The sequence below is a fragment of the Cetorhinus maximus genome, chromosome 16 (assembly GCF_964194155.1).
Source record: "Cetorhinus maximus chromosome 16, sCetMax3.hap1.1, whole genome shotgun sequence".
Taxonomy (NCBI): Eukaryota; Metazoa; Chordata; class Chondrichthyes; order Lamniformes; family Cetorhinidae; genus Cetorhinus; species Cetorhinus maximus.
In genome coordinates, this window is record NC_135894.1 from 97,595,220 (window position 1) to 97,612,020 (window position 16,801).

Below are 16,801 nucleotides of genomic sequence, written 5' to 3' on the forward strand. Positions count from 1 at the left end.
GAAAATAGCAAGGCAATCATTCTTTTGGGGGGGGGGGGGGGGAGCCATAACTATCCCAAAAAGGTGCAAGTGTTACTCAGTGGCTGTGAATTTCACATCTGCCCAGTTGTTGAAGATCACATTGTTGAAGAATTAAAACCAGGCAAGTATTTTGTTAATTAAGCTTGCTCTTGTAATAAATCATGCACTGTGAACATAAACCAGTTTAAAGCTAACTTTCCATTAACATGGGATAACATGGTTAAGAATCACACAGTAAATGAAGACCATTTGTCACACCATATCGGTTTTGGAACACTTTAAAGCTAATCCATTGTTAGGCTTTCTTCACTCTCTTAAATATGTTATCTTCTGCTTCCAATATTTTAACTACTTTTCCCTTGAAAGATGGCCCACTACCAAAGTATTCCATGTTCCAACAACTAAAAACTTTCTGCATTAAGAAATTTTATGTAACCTCTTCTTACTCTGTGGAAACTTTAACAGGATAATCCCACGTCACCAACTCGCTAAATACTTTTTCCTTTGACATCCTGTTAAAACGCTTCATAATCTAAAAAAAAATCTATTAAAATCTCCTCTTAGCCTGCTCTGCTCCAGGGCAAACAGTCCCAGTATCTCTCCTCAGAAGTAGAGTTTCTCATCCCTGATATTATCCTGCCGAATCCGGGAACATGGGAAAGCAGTTAGTTTAGCGTGACTTCTTTAGGTAAAGTTATCGGTAGCTGTCAGCATTTCTTTCAGGCTGAAAAATCTTCTACCAATAGTGCAGCACTCCCTCTGTATTAGGAATGTCAGTTATGTGCCCTCTGATCTTTTTCCATTCCTGTAAATTAAATGAATATTGAAGGGGAAACGACATCTGGGAACTTGGGAAGAGAACTTTGTGCTGAAGACAGAATGGAATCCCAGGAGGGAGAATGACTGTTGAAGTAGTTTTCAGGGAAGTAGTGGCATTTAGTCCACCTGCAGATTTTTTACATTAAAAATCTATGAATTGTGAAGTAATAAACTGGTTCACCATTTTTAAAGTAAACTGTCTCTCACAGTGCATACCAAGTATTGCTGAAAAAAGAGACATGCTAACGAAGCTTTTCGTCTTGCACTCGTCAGGACAGCACATAAGAAATTACCAGATTGTAACGGTGGAAACAACAATTCATACTGCATGAGAAGAGAGTGCTGACTGGTTGGCAAGGGGACTCTGATTGGTGGAAGCATTGCCATGGAGAATGCAGCATGGAGCAGATAGCTGCCCAGCTTTGTTCAAATTCAAACCAGTTAGGTTGACGTTGATCAAGGCATTGCCCTGGGGAATGCACCAGGGAATGACTGCTCCGTAAGCTTTTGTTTAAATGAAAAGGGTGCAAAGGTTCTGTACTACTAAACAACTAAATGTATACAAAAGTGAATTGGGGAGAGTTAGTGTTTGGAAATATGCACAGTTTAAAATGTCTCATGAGATAACTTCACAAAAACCTTTGCATAATTATTTGGAGATCTGGCTAGGAATCCTAAACGTTTCACAAGCTCCCCAGAAATGGCCTGGTGTTTTTCATGTGTTGGATGCCTTTAGGACCAATCTTCCTTGAATAATTCTACAAAACCAACTGCAGTGAAATGACTAGATCAGTGGTGAACTGGTCAAAAAATTCTTTTACTAGCTCTTAATAGCTTAACAACTCTTAATAACTTACGAATTCTTAACCTAAGTCTCAATAACTTATTAACTCTTCCAACTCACCACCTGCTCTCTGCTTCCCACCCCCAGCTTTCTGCCTCTCCCAACTTGCCACCTTTCTCAGCGCCTCCCTCTTCCCCCCCCGACCCGCCTGCTACCTCCCTTCTGCTCACTGCTTCCTACCCGACCCTCCTGCTCACCACCTCACCCGTTTGCCGCCTCCCGCTCTTGAACCTTCACTTTAAGCAGGGCTCGGGACAGTGGCAGCAAGAGGGAGGAAGGGGCTGCAAATATGAGGATCGGGGAGGGGGGGCGGGGCAGCAAGCGGGAGGGTGAGGGAGCAGGAGAGGTGGCGAGTGGGGAGCAGGAAAGACAATTGCCAATTGATAGTTCCTGGAACCTGAAGTTATCTTGAGTGAATTTTGGCTGTTAATTCAACTTAATTAATTATGCCAAGTTAGGTCATTTCCTGCTTTTTTTTTGTACTCACAGAAGTCCTCCGATATCTACTAATGAATTGCACTTTCAAATATCCTAATATTCAAAGCTGTCTGGCCTGCTGAGAGCCTCTCCTTCATTAGGCCACTGCCCTGTCATCATCAGAAGGCAATACCTGTGATGGATCTAATCCAACAGAATCATCACTTTCACTAATCAATAGCCGCACAATCCTAGGTACAAGCAGAGGGTGGGAGGATATAGTCCAGTGATGCTGAATAGGAGTGTGCTTTGAACAAAAGGGTACTGCTTTGAAGTTATCTTTTCCTTTGCTATCGCAACTCATGGTATCAATACTTTGAGCAGGGCAAGAAGCTTCACATTAACCCAGTACATCAAACATGTGTTACAAACGGGATAGGACGTGTGCACAGTTTATTTGGCCCCACTACTCCACAGCTCGCACCATTAGTTTGAAAGTCTAATTCGCTTACCAAAATTACTACTGTTAGACCTAGAATAAAAGAGACTTTAACCAAACTTCTTTCAATAAACTCAGAATAAACAAAACTTTTTTTTTAAAACAAGTTTCAAGATCGGGTTAACCCACAATTGTACTCTGGAAGTATAACTATCTATCCCTAAGTAACCAAGCATGCGCATGCACACTCACACACAAGCAAAGGGCAAACAGATAGTGTTTCTCTGCAGAGATGGGCTTTAGAGGATAGGCGTTATAAAAACAAAGGTTAAAATTCGCAGGGTCTGGGCGCTGTTGATCTGGATCTCCTTCATGGGAAGACGGGGCCGCTGATCCCAGTAGACGTCTGGAGGATCTCACCAACAGAGCTTCGCTGTGGCGGAGAATATAGCCGGGTCAATCCCCCTTCTCAACCTCTCAGGTTTCCAAAAAACATAGACAAGTTCTATTGAGCTGAGGATTCTTAGCTGGATATGCCAATAACTTTATTTCAGGCAAGGCAAAGCAAGGCGGTGAGCTGGGCAGCTTTTACTTTTTCAATTCAGTCCCAACTGAACTCAAAAACACAAATCCAAAACTTAAAGCTCATCCCTTGTTATGTGGTTTCCAGTAACTCACTAGCTTTTTTCGTTTAAGCCAGTTTTTTCCATTAATTAAAGTAATTTTAAAAATTCATTTATGGGTTGTGGACGTCGTTGGCTAGGCCAGCATTTACTACCCATCCCTAATTGCCCTTGAGAAGGTAGTGGTGACCTAAATACACCCATGGTGCTTTTAGGGAGGGAGTTCCAGTATCTTGACCCAGCGACAGTGAAGGAACGGCGATATACTTCCAAGTCAGGATGGTGAGTGGCTTGGAGGGGAACTTCCAGGTGGTGGTGTTCCCATGCAAACTGCCCTTGTCCTTCTAGGTGTTAGAGTTTGTGAGTTTGGAAGGTGCTGCCTAAGGAGCCTTGGTGAATTCCTGCAGGGAATCTTGTAGATAGTACACACTGCTGCCACTGTTTGTCAGTGGTGGAGGGAGTGAATGTTTGAGGATCGGGTGCCATGCAAGCGAGCTGCTTTGTCCTGGATGGTAGCAAGCTTCTCCAGTGTTGTTGGAGCTGCACTCATCTAGGCAAGTGGAGAGTATTCCATTGCACTCCTGACTTGTGCCTTGTAGATGGTGGTCAAGCTTTGGGAAGTCAGGAGGTGAGTTACTCGCTGCAGGATTCCTAGCTTCTGACCTGCTCTTGTAGCCATGGTATTTATATGGCTAGTCCAGTTCAGTTTCTGGTCAATGGTAAGCCGCAGGATGTTGATAGTAGGGGATTCAACAATGGTAATGCCATTGAATGTCAAGGGGCGATGGATAGATTCTCTCTTGTTGGAGATGGTCATTGCCTGGCACTTGTGTGGCGTGAATGTTACTTACCACTTGTCAGCCCAAGCCTGGATATTGTCCAGGTCTTGCTGCAGTTGCACATGTTTCAGCACCTAAGGAGTCACGAGTGGTGCTGAGCTTTGTGCAATCATCAGCGAACACCCCCACTTCTAACTTTATGATGGAAGAAAGGTCAATTGCAATGCAAACAACCACACTCTCCCCCATTTCAAGTGCTGTGCTGATCAGGTGATTTCTTGAAAAAGGCATGCTTGTTGACAGTTCCAAGGTTAACTAATGACCTGTTTTTAAAAAGCTCCAGGTCAGCATCCGAACGTCCAAATAACACCCTTCCAAATTTTCAAAGATAAATCCAGTTTGTGAAGATATGGTTTACCCAACACATGCAACTAAATTTAACTAAATGATGCAGTAGCACCCTTTTGTAACAACCCACCTCTTGTCCAGACTTTGCAGAGTTGGCAGAATTTTCTGCCTGTAAGGACTCAATCTCGCCTTCAACCATCGCAGCCTCTAGGCACTCGTGAAGATCCTTAAATCCGTTCACCTGCAGTGGGTACTGTCCAAACATCTCCGAATTCTCAAACTTTTTCCCTATTGCAAAATTAAAGGTACGTTTAACTTATTCAAATTGGTTGCGATTTCCAGAACTTGTGCTGCCTTTTAGTACAGTTCAACATGATCAACTTCATGCCTGCTTTTTTAAAAATAAAGTACTTTCTTCATTGACTGGGATGTAGAAGAAAGTGTCACTGAACCGTGCAGACAAGAAAAGAGAGCAGGATCAATTTTCCAAGTGAGCTGATTTGAGTCCTGGCAGCAGTAGCAGAGCGACAATTACCCTCACAAATCCTGAGCCAGGGAGGGGCAATCAGGAAGGGGTCCCAGGCCTGATTCCAATCCAGGGACCACTGCATGAAGCGCTTACGTTTGGGCATCAGACAAGGAAAGAATCAGAAAGATCAGATGACAGTGTTATCAAATATGATCGAACACCTTAACACTGCCCCAATCCCCCCCATTTACTGGTGCCTTCCCCCAATTCCCCCATTACTGGTACTCCTTTTCAATCAATTTTGAGTGCCTTTCCAATGAGGATGACAGAAAGAGCTTTATTCTCTAGTTCCACCTGCGAGCCCTTGATGGACAAGTGAGGAGGAAGCTTTATATCTAACACTGTGCTGTGCTTGCCTTATGAGTGTTTGACAGGGCTGTTTATAGGGGCTTTTACTCTGCATCTAACCTGTGCTGTACCTGCCTTGACAGTGTTTGATGGGACAGTGTAGAGGGAGTTTTACTCTGTACCCAACCTGCCCTGGAATGTTAATGTGAAAATATTAATGGAGTTTTATTCTAACCATGCTATGCATGATAGTAGTGTAAAAAGTGAGAAGTCCCATACAAGGAGACAAGCTAAACTTTTTCCGCTGGTTGTAAGAAAAAGCTAAATATTCAAGTTGCTGAACAACAGTTTAGATGAGGGGTTCGAGTGTAATGTATCCAAGTTTGCTGACGGTACAAATATAGGTGGAATATCGGTATATAAAAAGGTGGAAGAGTAAGCCGTGCGGAGGATGTAAGGAGGTTGCAAACGGATACAGACCAGTTAAATGTGTGGGAAGAATGTGGCAGATGGAGTATAATGTTGGAAGTGTAAAAATTATTCGCTTTGGTAGCATGAACGGAAAAGCAGAATATTTTTTAAAATGTGCGAGACTGACAAATGTTGGGTTTCTGAAGGGTTTGGATGTCCTTTCACACAAATCACAAAGTTAACATGCAAGTACAGCAAGCAATTAGGAAGGTAAATGGTATTTAAGCCTTTATTTCAAAGGGGTTGTAGCATAAGAGTAAGGAAAGGTTGCTGTAATTATAAAGGGCTTTGGTGATGTATAGTGTATATTGGTGGTCTCCTTACCCAAGGAAAGATATTCTTGGCTTAGAGGGTGTGCAACAAGAGTTTACTAGATTCATTTTGAGGAGGAGATCAGGAGAGACTGAGTAGAATGGACCTTTATACTCAGGAGTTTAGAAGAAGAAGAAGTGATCTCATTGAAATATATAAAATTGTTCGAGGGATTGACAGGGTAGATGCTGAGAGGCTGTTTACCCTGGCTAGAGAGCCTAGAAATAGGGGTCATAGTCTCTGAATAAGAGGTCAGTCATTTAAAACTGAGATAAGGAGAAATTTCTTCTCTTGAAAGCTTGCGAACTTTGAAATTCTCTACTACAGAGAGTTGGGGATGCTTAGTGGTGGAATATATTGAAGATAGATATTTGGACACTAAGGGAATTCAGGAATGTGGGGGTTAGGGCAGAAAGTGGAGTTGCTGTATAAGTTCAGCCATCATTTTACTGAACAGTCGAACAGGCTTGAGGGGGTGAATGGGCTATTCCTGCTCCTATTGCTTATGTTCTTAGAATATTTTCACGAGTTGGTCCTGATGTACATTACCTTCGTGCATCCCCACAGCCAGGAACCGCCCATAGAAGAGCTCCACCATTGGGTTCTTTGGTTTCTCGCCATCCCTAACAACAAAGAAAAAACTTGCAGTACATACTAGAATAATGCTGGGTAAGCAAAGATAGCATCATGCAGCACAGAAGGCAGCCATTTCATCCACTGTGCTTGTCCCAGCTCTTTGATAGAACTATCCAATTAGTCACACTCTGCTCATTTCCCAGAGCCCTACAAATTTCTCCTTCTCATCAAGTATTTATCCAGTTGTAAGTTGTTATAGAATCTGTTTTCACCACTCTTTCAGGCAGCACACAGCACATTCTAAACCATAACCTCCTTGGTTCTTTTGCCAATTATTTTAACAGTGTGTCCTCTGGTTACCGACTTTCCTGCCAGTGAAAACGGTTTCCTCCTCCTACTCTATCAAATCCTGCATAAGCTTTGAACGCATGCAATGAGAAATAAAGACGCTTTAATAGTCTCTCTTTGCTCCTGGGAAAACACCCTCAACGTTGTGCTCTGCTGATTTCCACTGTGCTGTTGCTGCTCCAAGCTCTGCTGTATAACAGACCCAAAACACCAGCATGGGCTAATGGCCTGAATGGCCTGTTTCTGTGCTGCAAATTCCATGTAACCCTACGTAATATAAGCAGAGAGGTCCCAACTCAATGTGAATTTAAAAAAGCTGCCTTACCGCAACAGCAGAACCATAGGCCCAGAAAATTGTGGCTCTGCGATGCTGTCAGTTAACTAAACATTGGGTTACTTAGTCTATGTCCTGGAAGAGGCAGGGCTGCACACTTATAGCCAGCAGCCCATACGGGCCCTGTGTGGGATTTCACTCCAGGATTCAGTTGCACATCTGTTCTGTATAGAATCTCACTCCTAGAATCAGCTTTACATGTGCTTTGTGTGGAGTTTCACGCCTGAAGTTGGCTGCACATATGCTCCCTACGTTGGACTTCACTCCTGGAGTCCAATGTGCAAATATCCTCTCACATTTTACCAGCCATTTTAAATCGGTTATATCTGTAACTGGTGAAACATAAGAAATGCAGCAGCTAATTCAAGCCAAAATCCCATAACCATCAATTAAATGCTAAGTTTTAATGATGTTGGTTGGGAAACAAAACATGGGGTAATACACCAGGGAGAACTCTTCCTCAAATAGTAGCATGGATTTCATATCTGCCTGAGGGGGCAGACGGGCCTCAGTTTAAAATCTCCCCCAAAGGATAGCAGCTCAGACAATACAACACTCCCTCAATGCTGCAGTGAGAGTGTCAGCCTAGATTACAATCTCAAGTCTCTGGAGTGGAACTTGTAGTTCATCAAAACGTTTTGAGCTCAAGTACCAGAATGTGGGCTAAGGTTGTCTCTATTTCTCCTCAGTCCTGGACACACAGGCTAGAGCTTATTAACAGGAAGCCTTGGCATACACTGTGATTAGCCAGTCTTGTTATCAATCGTATAAACAATTCTGATGCTGTAAGAACACATCTGACTCTTCAGATTCAGAAGGTTGGCCACCAGAAAAAGAACCATAAACTAACTACAAATGTTGCAAATCCAAAATGAAAATAGCAAATGTTGCAAATACATGACAGCTGCAAACAAGGATAATTCAAGTTTCAAGGGAAATTTTCAGAATAATCTTTCCATCACTTCGTGTTTCACCTGCCATCGGTTTTATACATCTCTGACACTGTTAAGAGGGCCAACATCTACTTCTCTCAACCACTTTAAAATTTCAAATTCCACTGCCCCACAAATCTTCTCGGCCAATCATGGCGGTGCAGTGCCTGGCTCCAAATGGGTCTTCACTGAAAACAACTGCTTTCCAGGGTACCAATGAGCAACACCACTGGAGGTCATTATAAGAACACCAGTGAGCAACGCCACAAGGGATGAGCTTAAGAACACCAGTGAGCAATGCCACAGGAGATCAGCTTAAGAACACCAGTGGGCAATGCCACAGATCAGCTTAAGAACACCAGTGAGCAACGCCACAAGGGATGAGCTTAAGAACACCAGTTCGCAACGCCACAGGAGATCAGCTTAAGAACACCAGTGGGCAATGCCACAGATCAGCTTAAGAACACCAGTGAGCAACGCCACAAGGGATGAGCTTAAGAACACCAGTGAGCAACACCACAGGAGATCAGCTTAAGAACACCAGTGGGCAATGCCACAGATCAGCTTAAGAACACCAGTGAGCAATGCCACAGGAGATCAGCTTAAGAACACCAGTGGGCAATGTCACAGATCAGCTTAAGAACACCAGTGAGCAATGCCAATGGAGGTCATCTTAAGAACACGAATGAACAATACTACAGGAGATCAGTTTAAGAACACAAGTGAGCAATACCACAGGAAGTCAGGTCCAGTTTTTCCTTAAAATCATACCAAGCTTACCTCTCTTCTTCTGTTTTCACCTGAAAGGCGTCCTCTAACCAGTCCAAAAGCTTGTGTGTAAACTCACTCACATCTTGCTGCAGAACAGGAGAGGAAGGGAAAAGTACTGAGTAAAAGGCCAAACATCTGCACAGGATGATCCATGAAAGGCACCTCCTTTAACCTAATAAAATGTCCCACAGAAGCATTAACAGGCAAAATATGACCAAGCCAAATAAGGTGATACTAGGACAAATGACCAAAAGCTTGGTCAAAAAGGTATGTTTTAAGGAGTATCTTCAAGGAGGAGAGGAGAGGTTTGGTGAGGGAATTTCAGAGCTTAGGACGCAGACCTTGGTGCTGTGGGGTCTTTGTTATGTCTAGACATGACCTTCTCCTGGCCTTTCTACCTTTCGTAAACCTGAGGTCATCTAAAACTTTGCTGCCCATGCCCTAACTTGCATCAAGTCCCGTCAACTCATCACCGCTGTGCCCACTGAAATACACTGGCTCCCGGTTGAGCAATGCCTTGGTTTTAAAATTCTCAACCTTGCTTTCAAATCCTTCCACAAGCTCAGTCCTCCCTATCTCCTCCAGCCCTTCAACCCTCTGATATCTGCACTCCTCCAAATCTGGGCTCTTGAGCATACTCAATTTTAATCTCTCCAGCATTGGTCTCATGCCTTCAGGTGCCAAGGTCTGGAATTCCCTTCCTAAACCTCTCTACCGCACACTCCTCTTAAAACACCCCTAAACTCAACCTCTTTGACCAAGTGTTTGGCCATTTGCAATATTGGCAATATTGACTTTTGTGTCTTGGTGTCAAATTTTGTTTTTTAATGTTCCTGTGAAACGCCCTGGGATGTTTAACAATGTTAATGTACTATGTAAATACAGCTTGATGTTGTTGGAGGAAGTTAGGGATAGGTAAAGACAACTTGCAATGAGCCAAATGGTCCCAGCTTCATTGAGGTTCCTGATTTCTGCCAGGGCCACAGTGGGGTGTTACAATTATGCTCACACATTGGGGAAGGAGTGAAGTAATAAAGTAAGGTGGTGTTCTCCCTTCTAATCACTGTCTTGTGGAAAATACATGCGTGCAGGAGTCAAATGAGGAAAACTGATTTGCCCTCCAGGGTCACAACACACCGTTTAGTTCTACAGACAAGTATTCATCAGCTGGGCGAGTACCAGAGAGCAGCCAGCACCCGAGGAACTACAGCTTCAGCCTATAGATTCAACAGGTGGTGAGAAAAGTCAGTAGCAAAAGAAAACCTGGAGGAAATGCAACACTGAAACAGGGTCTGCCATCATTCCTTTTCCTTACAGTAGTCACACATCAGGTAAGAGATACAAAGTCAAGATTCTCACAGACTGGAAGGGAAAGAATGAGGTCAGCCCGAGCAATTGTGGATCTCTTACCCACGTTGGTATGGGAAACGGAAAAATGGCAATAGTGCGGTAGGTGCTCTGAAATGGAGGTTTCCTTCCTGGCACACACTGTTGGCTAGAGTTCCACAGGAAATGCCTCTCTCCAGCACCTTATTCAAAAGATCACTGAATGTACGAGTGGGACGACTGTTGGTGGTTTATCTGAGGCATGACAGCACATGCTTCTGTTGCTCTCTCCAATTTCTAGCAGAAGGCACTGGGTAGCCATTAGGAGTGGCAATCCTAGTTAGTATTTAGAAGTACTGGCAGCAGTTGAAGTCTCCGAACTACGAGCTGAGATCAGCTAACGCAACATGTCAGAGGGACTGAATCTGCCACTTTCTGGTCTGGATGGCTGTGTTACAGCTTATCATGATCAACTGTAATTGAAGAGATTAGATGCGAGATAAACTCATTACACATTTTAATAATTCTGAAATCTCTCCCTCACTCCCTCTCAAATCTTACCTGCTGCAAGTCATTGGACTTGAAAGTATCCTTTAGTATTTCCACAGCTCTTGAGGGATCCACATATTTCCTCTTGGAGCTAACCATTAGCGCAAATAGTTGCCTCAATTCACGCATAAAAGGAAGATTCCGTCGCTCCTGCAGATTGTGGGCAGAAAAATGAACACGGGTTCCTGTAACACAATCTCAAAAGCAGAATGTCCACTAAGGAATGATTGAAGAGAAGAGGAAGGGGGAAAACACACTACGATAGGGACACTTAGTGCCAGGGTTAATGTAAGGAAGATAAGGAAACTCTCTATTCTGCAAGCGGACGGCATCCTCTGCACAATGCTAACACAGATAGATAGATTTTGTCTGAGACAAGGATAAAGACGGCAAATACAGGCAGTCGTTGTACAGGGGCCACATGAAGAACAATCCCATGGAAAGATACTGAAGGACTGTCGGGCCCGATAGAACCCATGACATCCACAGCCCAGAAGGACCAAAGCTGCAGATGCTTGCAAACACCATCAGCTCCAAGTCACGCACACCAGCCCAACTTGGACATATATCAGCCGTTCCTTCACCATGGCTGGATCAAAATCATGGAGCTCTCTGCCTTACAGACTGCGGGAACACCTACAACACAATGATTGCAGCGGTTCAAGGAGGTGGCTCGCCATCATCATCTCAGGAGCAACGCCCATATGTCAAAGAATGACTGAAAATGTAAACCAGTGAGCCAGTAACTTCAGAGAGAAAATGAGAGTTCCCTCCAAAAAAGGTTAAAAAAAAACAAAATGTAATTAAAAGTATATCTTTATTAAATCTGAGCAACTGATTGTTTTAATGTCTATAGAAAATGAGACACCCTCTGTTCTAATCCAGAAAGCCAGGTGGTGAAGGGTAGAACTGGAGCCAATCTTTTCACTCCTCTATCAGCATTTATTTACCAAGACACACATTATAATTATGCCCCTCCAAACAGTTTGACTGCTTCTATTTATAGGAGCACAAATGATTCCCCAGTTAATGCCCACATTTACCTTGCATACAATTAATTACAATTTAGATACAATTCTTTTTATTCAAATCAGTTGTTGCTAAGAGATTTCCTTTTTAAATCAGATCCAGGCTCAGGGATTTTCAGGACACTGCAGATACCTCACAGGATTTTAGTCTCCCAGGTCAAACTATACTTTCTTTAAAGACAAGCTACAATATTTGATGCAGCACTCAACTTCTGGCTAGTTACTTGCTCCTAGGTGCCAGGCAACAGCCTAGCAACCGGTAGGGTATGTGCACAGACTCTATTAAAATAAATGCAGTGGAATTACAAGAGTCATATAAATTTATCTTGTGAGCATAGATAGAATACAGGTGCTACAGGTGAACTGTGCCCAACGTTGAATTGAAGTGTTATAGTGGGGCTTAAGGGAAGGAAAGTGACAGAGAATCTTGATCAAATTTATTAACGTGCAATTTTAATTGCACAGAATGGACCCAAATACAAATTGATGCACATTATATTTCTTTATCAATATTCACGATACCTCCTGATGCTTGCAGGGATACACAAGAGATAGCAAGCTATTCAGCCACGGAGGTAATCATGATCAAACGAGATTCTGTGCTCACTTGACATGTACTGCACATATTTTCCCGTAGTAGTCTATAACTGCAGCCAGAAACAAGCACCCGGAGTGAGTTTCCTCTCCCTAGCCCAGAAAAGCTGAGGCTTTGAGCATCACACTGGCTATCACCTGACTTAGCAAAGTCCAGGAACCTAGCCCACTCACACAGTATTGATAATGGGCAGGATGTATTGCTGCTTTCTTAACACTCCCACACCTTCTCAGCATAGCTGATTTGATCAGAGAAGCAGGAAGGGAGAAGATGATGCCAACTAAGGGCCTAGTTTACAAGAGTCAGTGAGGTTGTGAGGGTGGGGGGTGGAGGGGATGGTGGTAAAGAAGATGAGGCTAATTTAAGAACATGATCACAAATGACTGTTATATCTATTTTCATAAAGTTCTGGGTCAAGGTTGCTTGTCTGCTCTCTGTCATGACTGGAGAAAAATGATGGGAAACAAAGCCATCTCAAAAAATATTGTAAGAAATGTTTGCTAGCATTTCCTTCCACGGTGTACATCCTAAAAGCATCAGTGTCCGAGACCATTCCAGTCTCAATCCAGATCCTAGAGAACAAAGGAGCGCAGCAAAAAATTGCTTCTAATTCCGTAAAAACAATCCTGACGCAAGATGCATGGATTCTATGAAGATATGAAAAAAAAAAGCCACACTGCAGAGGACATTGTTGGGTCAGAATGGAAGGAGCTTTACCCTGCCTCTCACATTCTACATTCCTTTCATTGTCATATCGTACCCGACCTGGGAAACCTCGACGCCAGAAATGAAAAGTGTCCTGTCTGCTGACTCTGAAAGCCCTCATTTTCATGAGTGCAAAATTAACAAGTCTGATAGAAAAATATATGAATAAAGATTGGGGCAGGAAATGACAAAATTATTCAAACATAAAGCAAGCATTAAAGCCACCAGTAGTTTCATCCTGTAACTTACCACTTTTGGTGCTCGGGACACATCATTAATTGACCATCACAGGGTGCTACAGTGCAGCTTGGGGGACAGGGGAAGAGAAGCAGGCTGATGTTGAGGCCAGAATTGTATTATGTATTGTGCTCATGAGGAACGGCAGTCCAACCATGCAGCATTCACAGCCTCTGTTTGCAGACAGCCTGTTTTAAAGAGCAAGCAAAACCCGAACAGCAGAAGTCCCAAGTGTTGTATGTTTTTTTTAAAAAATGGCAGTCCTTGGTCTGCTTACACACCACGCACTGTCCAACCACATTCAGTTTTACACTGGCCAAGGCAGGCAGGGTTACCAGGATTGTGCTGGAGGAGTGAAAAAGTAATCTCCTGGACACTGCTTCTAACAGCCCAGGAGAAAAAAACCATTAAAAAGCTTCCTTTTAAATTTTCATTTTAAAGGAGATGGGAAGGAAAATGGCTCTCAGACTGACAATCAGGAATCATCCAGAAGTTACCAGTTGGCTGTAGAAAGGCACGGCATTGCCAGGATGGTTGTCGAGCAGCCAACAGCAGGAGTGTGGGGTGTTGGGAGGCGGAAGGGTCACAAGATTGTGTCCCCAGGAATATAACCAGCCAGAGTTTGCAATACTGAGTGTCTGCCTCCGATTAAATTAATTCCCTTAGTTTCACCTGCTGCGAGTGGTGGGGTGTGTGCCTGCCATGTGCAGCATCCCGTGCCAGCTGCATGCATTCTCAAAGATACACTGAAGCCACGCACCTTTTGGTTTTGAGGTACATCCTGAGGATCAGCCGGCGGGATATAGTTGAGGACGAGTCTCCGAAACTCTAGCAGATTAAAGAGGGACTAAAGGGAAGGGAGGACGAAAAGGTATATTAGCTGCAATCAGTGATGGAGTTTTACAAATCACATACTCAAATGGCTCTATGCACACAAAAAAACAATGAACTTATCAAATGAGAGGAGAGACAGAGAAAGAAAAATGAGAAAGAAAAAGAGCAAAATAAACTTGCATTTACATAGCACATTTCACAATCTCAGTACATCCCAAAGTGCTTTTGAGCCAATAAAGTACATTTGAAGTGTAGTCACTACTGCAGTGTAGAACACGACAGCCAATTAGCACACAGCAAGTTCCTCCAAACAGCAATGAAATAAATGATCCGATAATCTCTTTTAATGATGTTGGTTGAGGGATAAATATTGGTCAAAACACAAGCGATAAACCTACTGCTCTTCTCCACAATAGGGCAATGTTCGGTTTTATGTCCACCTGAGAGTGAAGACAGGGCCTCGGTTGTAATGTTTCATCTAAAAGACTGTCCCTCCAACAATGCAGCACTTGCTCAGAACTGCACTGGGAAAATTAGCCTGGATTATGTGTTCAAGTCTCTGGAGTGGGGCTAAGAGATGAGAGCACTACCACTAAGCCACAGCTGACATGCAGGCATTCAAGAACATCTCACACACTAACGTTCTTCTTTCTCTGTTCTGAAGAGCTTTTATTCCTTGCCGTTCATCAGAACCAGGTGAACTTAGGGCCTTGCCTAACTGGACAGTAGTCATGTGGACCTCCCAAGTCATTTGCCCACCGAGGCTATTACAGCTGAAGCCAAATCATGTCCTCAGCCCGATACCCATACATGTGCATGCCTACTTGAGGTCAGCTGGATCACCTTAGGAAGGGTATACTGGCCTTGGAAGAAGTGCAGCATATTTAATAGAATGATACCTGGATTCTATGGGTTAAACTACGAGGAGAGATTACATAAACTAGGGTTACACACCCTGGAATTTAGAAGGTTAAGAGGCGTTTGATCATAGTTTTCAAGATATTAAGGGGGACAGATAGGGAGAAACTATTTCCTCTGGTCGGGGAGTCTAGACTTAATGGGTATAGACTAAAAATTAGAGCCAGACATTTCGGGACTGAAATTCGGAAGCGCTTCAACAGGCACTGGGTGGTAAATGTTCGAAACTCTCTTCCACAAATGGCAACTGATGCAAGATCAAATGTTAAATTTAAAGCAGAAATTGATAGAGCCGAAGATATTAAGGGATATTGGAAAAGATAGCATATAAGTTAGGCTGCAGATCAGCCATGATCTCATTCATGAATGGCAGAACAGGCTCAAGGGGCTAAATGACCCACTCCTGTTCCTCAGTTCCTATAGGTAACAATCACCAGCAGCAGTTGCTGGGTAAAAAATATTCCTCCCTGTTTACCTTGAGTAACCCTTTGGGAACCGTTCGAAAGAAAATTCAAGAATTTCTCCTTTAGCACTGATGGCAAGTGTTTACAAATGCTAACAAAGGCTTTCAGAATTACGGGGAACCAAATGTAAAAATGTGGATAACGATTCATGATCAGTGAAAACAAGGAGGCACAGACTTGGGATTATCGTACGAAGAATGAAGCCTTAAGTTACAGGAGGCTTTTCTCCCCCGCAAAAGAGCTTTTCAAACATGAACTATTTTACCAAAATGATCTGACAGTCTCTGCTATTGAGGGCGAGATGTGGCCATTGCGACGTTCCTTAATGAAACCAACACACAACTTTGCAAAAGGTGAAAATATGCGTGGATGCAGGCACGTGGGGAGGGCAGGCTATCCACTCTGGATTCATACAATCATGTATTTGCAAAGATCCAGGCTCTCAGTTTTCAACTGAGCGGATCAGAGGTTTGGGTGGCATGGTGTCAAACTGTGTCTCAGTTAGTGGTACGCCCCGTTTTCTGAGCCTGAAGGCCAGGCGTTCAAGTCCCATTCCAGAGACTTGAGCGCAAAATCTATGCTGATACGCCAGTACAGGGCTACGGGAGTGCTGTACTTTCGGAGGTGTCATCTTTCAAGTGAAACATTAAACCATCTGATCTCACGGGTGAAGGTCCCAGGACACTATTTATAGAACAGCAGGGGAGTTCTCTCTGGTGTCCTTGCCAATACTCATCCTGAAACAACGAAAAAAAAGAGAATACCGGCTGTTACATTTTAGGGATGTTAGGGATGGGTAACAAGTGCTGGTTTAGCCAGCAACACCCACATCCCATGAACAAAAAAAAATTATATCATTTCAGCTTACTGTGCACAAATTGGCTGTCACGTTTCCTACATTACAACAGTGACTGTAATTCAAAAGTACTTCATTGGCCGAAAGATGCTTTGCAACATTCCAAGGCGTTTTTTTTAAATGCAGGATCTCTTTAATGAGCAGAGGGAGAACAGAATCATAAAGGCAAAATAACGCGGAGGCTGGAAATCCGAAACAAAAACAAAAAATGCTGGAAAAACTCAGCAGGTTTGACGGCGTCTGTGGAGAGAAAGACAGAGTTAATGTTTCGAGTCCGATGACTCTTCTTCAGAGCTCTGAAGAATCATGCGGACTCGAAACGTTAACTCTGCCTTTCACTCCACAGACGCTGTCAGACCTGCTGAGAACAGAATCACCTGTGCAATGCCAAGGCTGATTGGCCTAGCAGACATCAGAGTTCAAGCCGCGAAGGTCCCT

General features: G+C 43.4%; 1 protein-coding gene across 6 annotated transcripts in view; it reads right to left on the reverse strand.

Annotated features, from left to right (window-relative positions):
• usp25 (ubiquitin specific peptidase 25) overlaps window positions 1-16,801 on the reverse strand; it is a 148,935-nt gene that overhangs the window by 85,159 nt on the left and 46,975 nt on the right. For all 6 annotated transcript variants that reach the window (XM_078560387.1, XM_078560388.1, XM_078560384.1 and 3 more), the window contains exons 5-9: window positions 14,052-14,138; window positions 10,739-10,876; window positions 8,861-8,937; window positions 6,440-6,513; window positions 4,421-4,578 (exon numbers count right to left, since the gene is read on the reverse strand). In XM_078560387.1, the coding sequence (XP_078416513.1) occupies window positions 4,421-4,578; window positions 6,440-6,513; window positions 8,861-8,937; window positions 10,739-10,855 (426 nt within the window). In that variant the 5' untranslated portion in view covers window positions 10,856-10,876; window positions 14,052-14,138. The remainder of the gene's footprint in view (window positions 1-4,420; window positions 4,579-6,439; window positions 6,514-8,860; window positions 8,938-10,738; window positions 10,877-14,051; window positions 14,139-16,801) is intronic.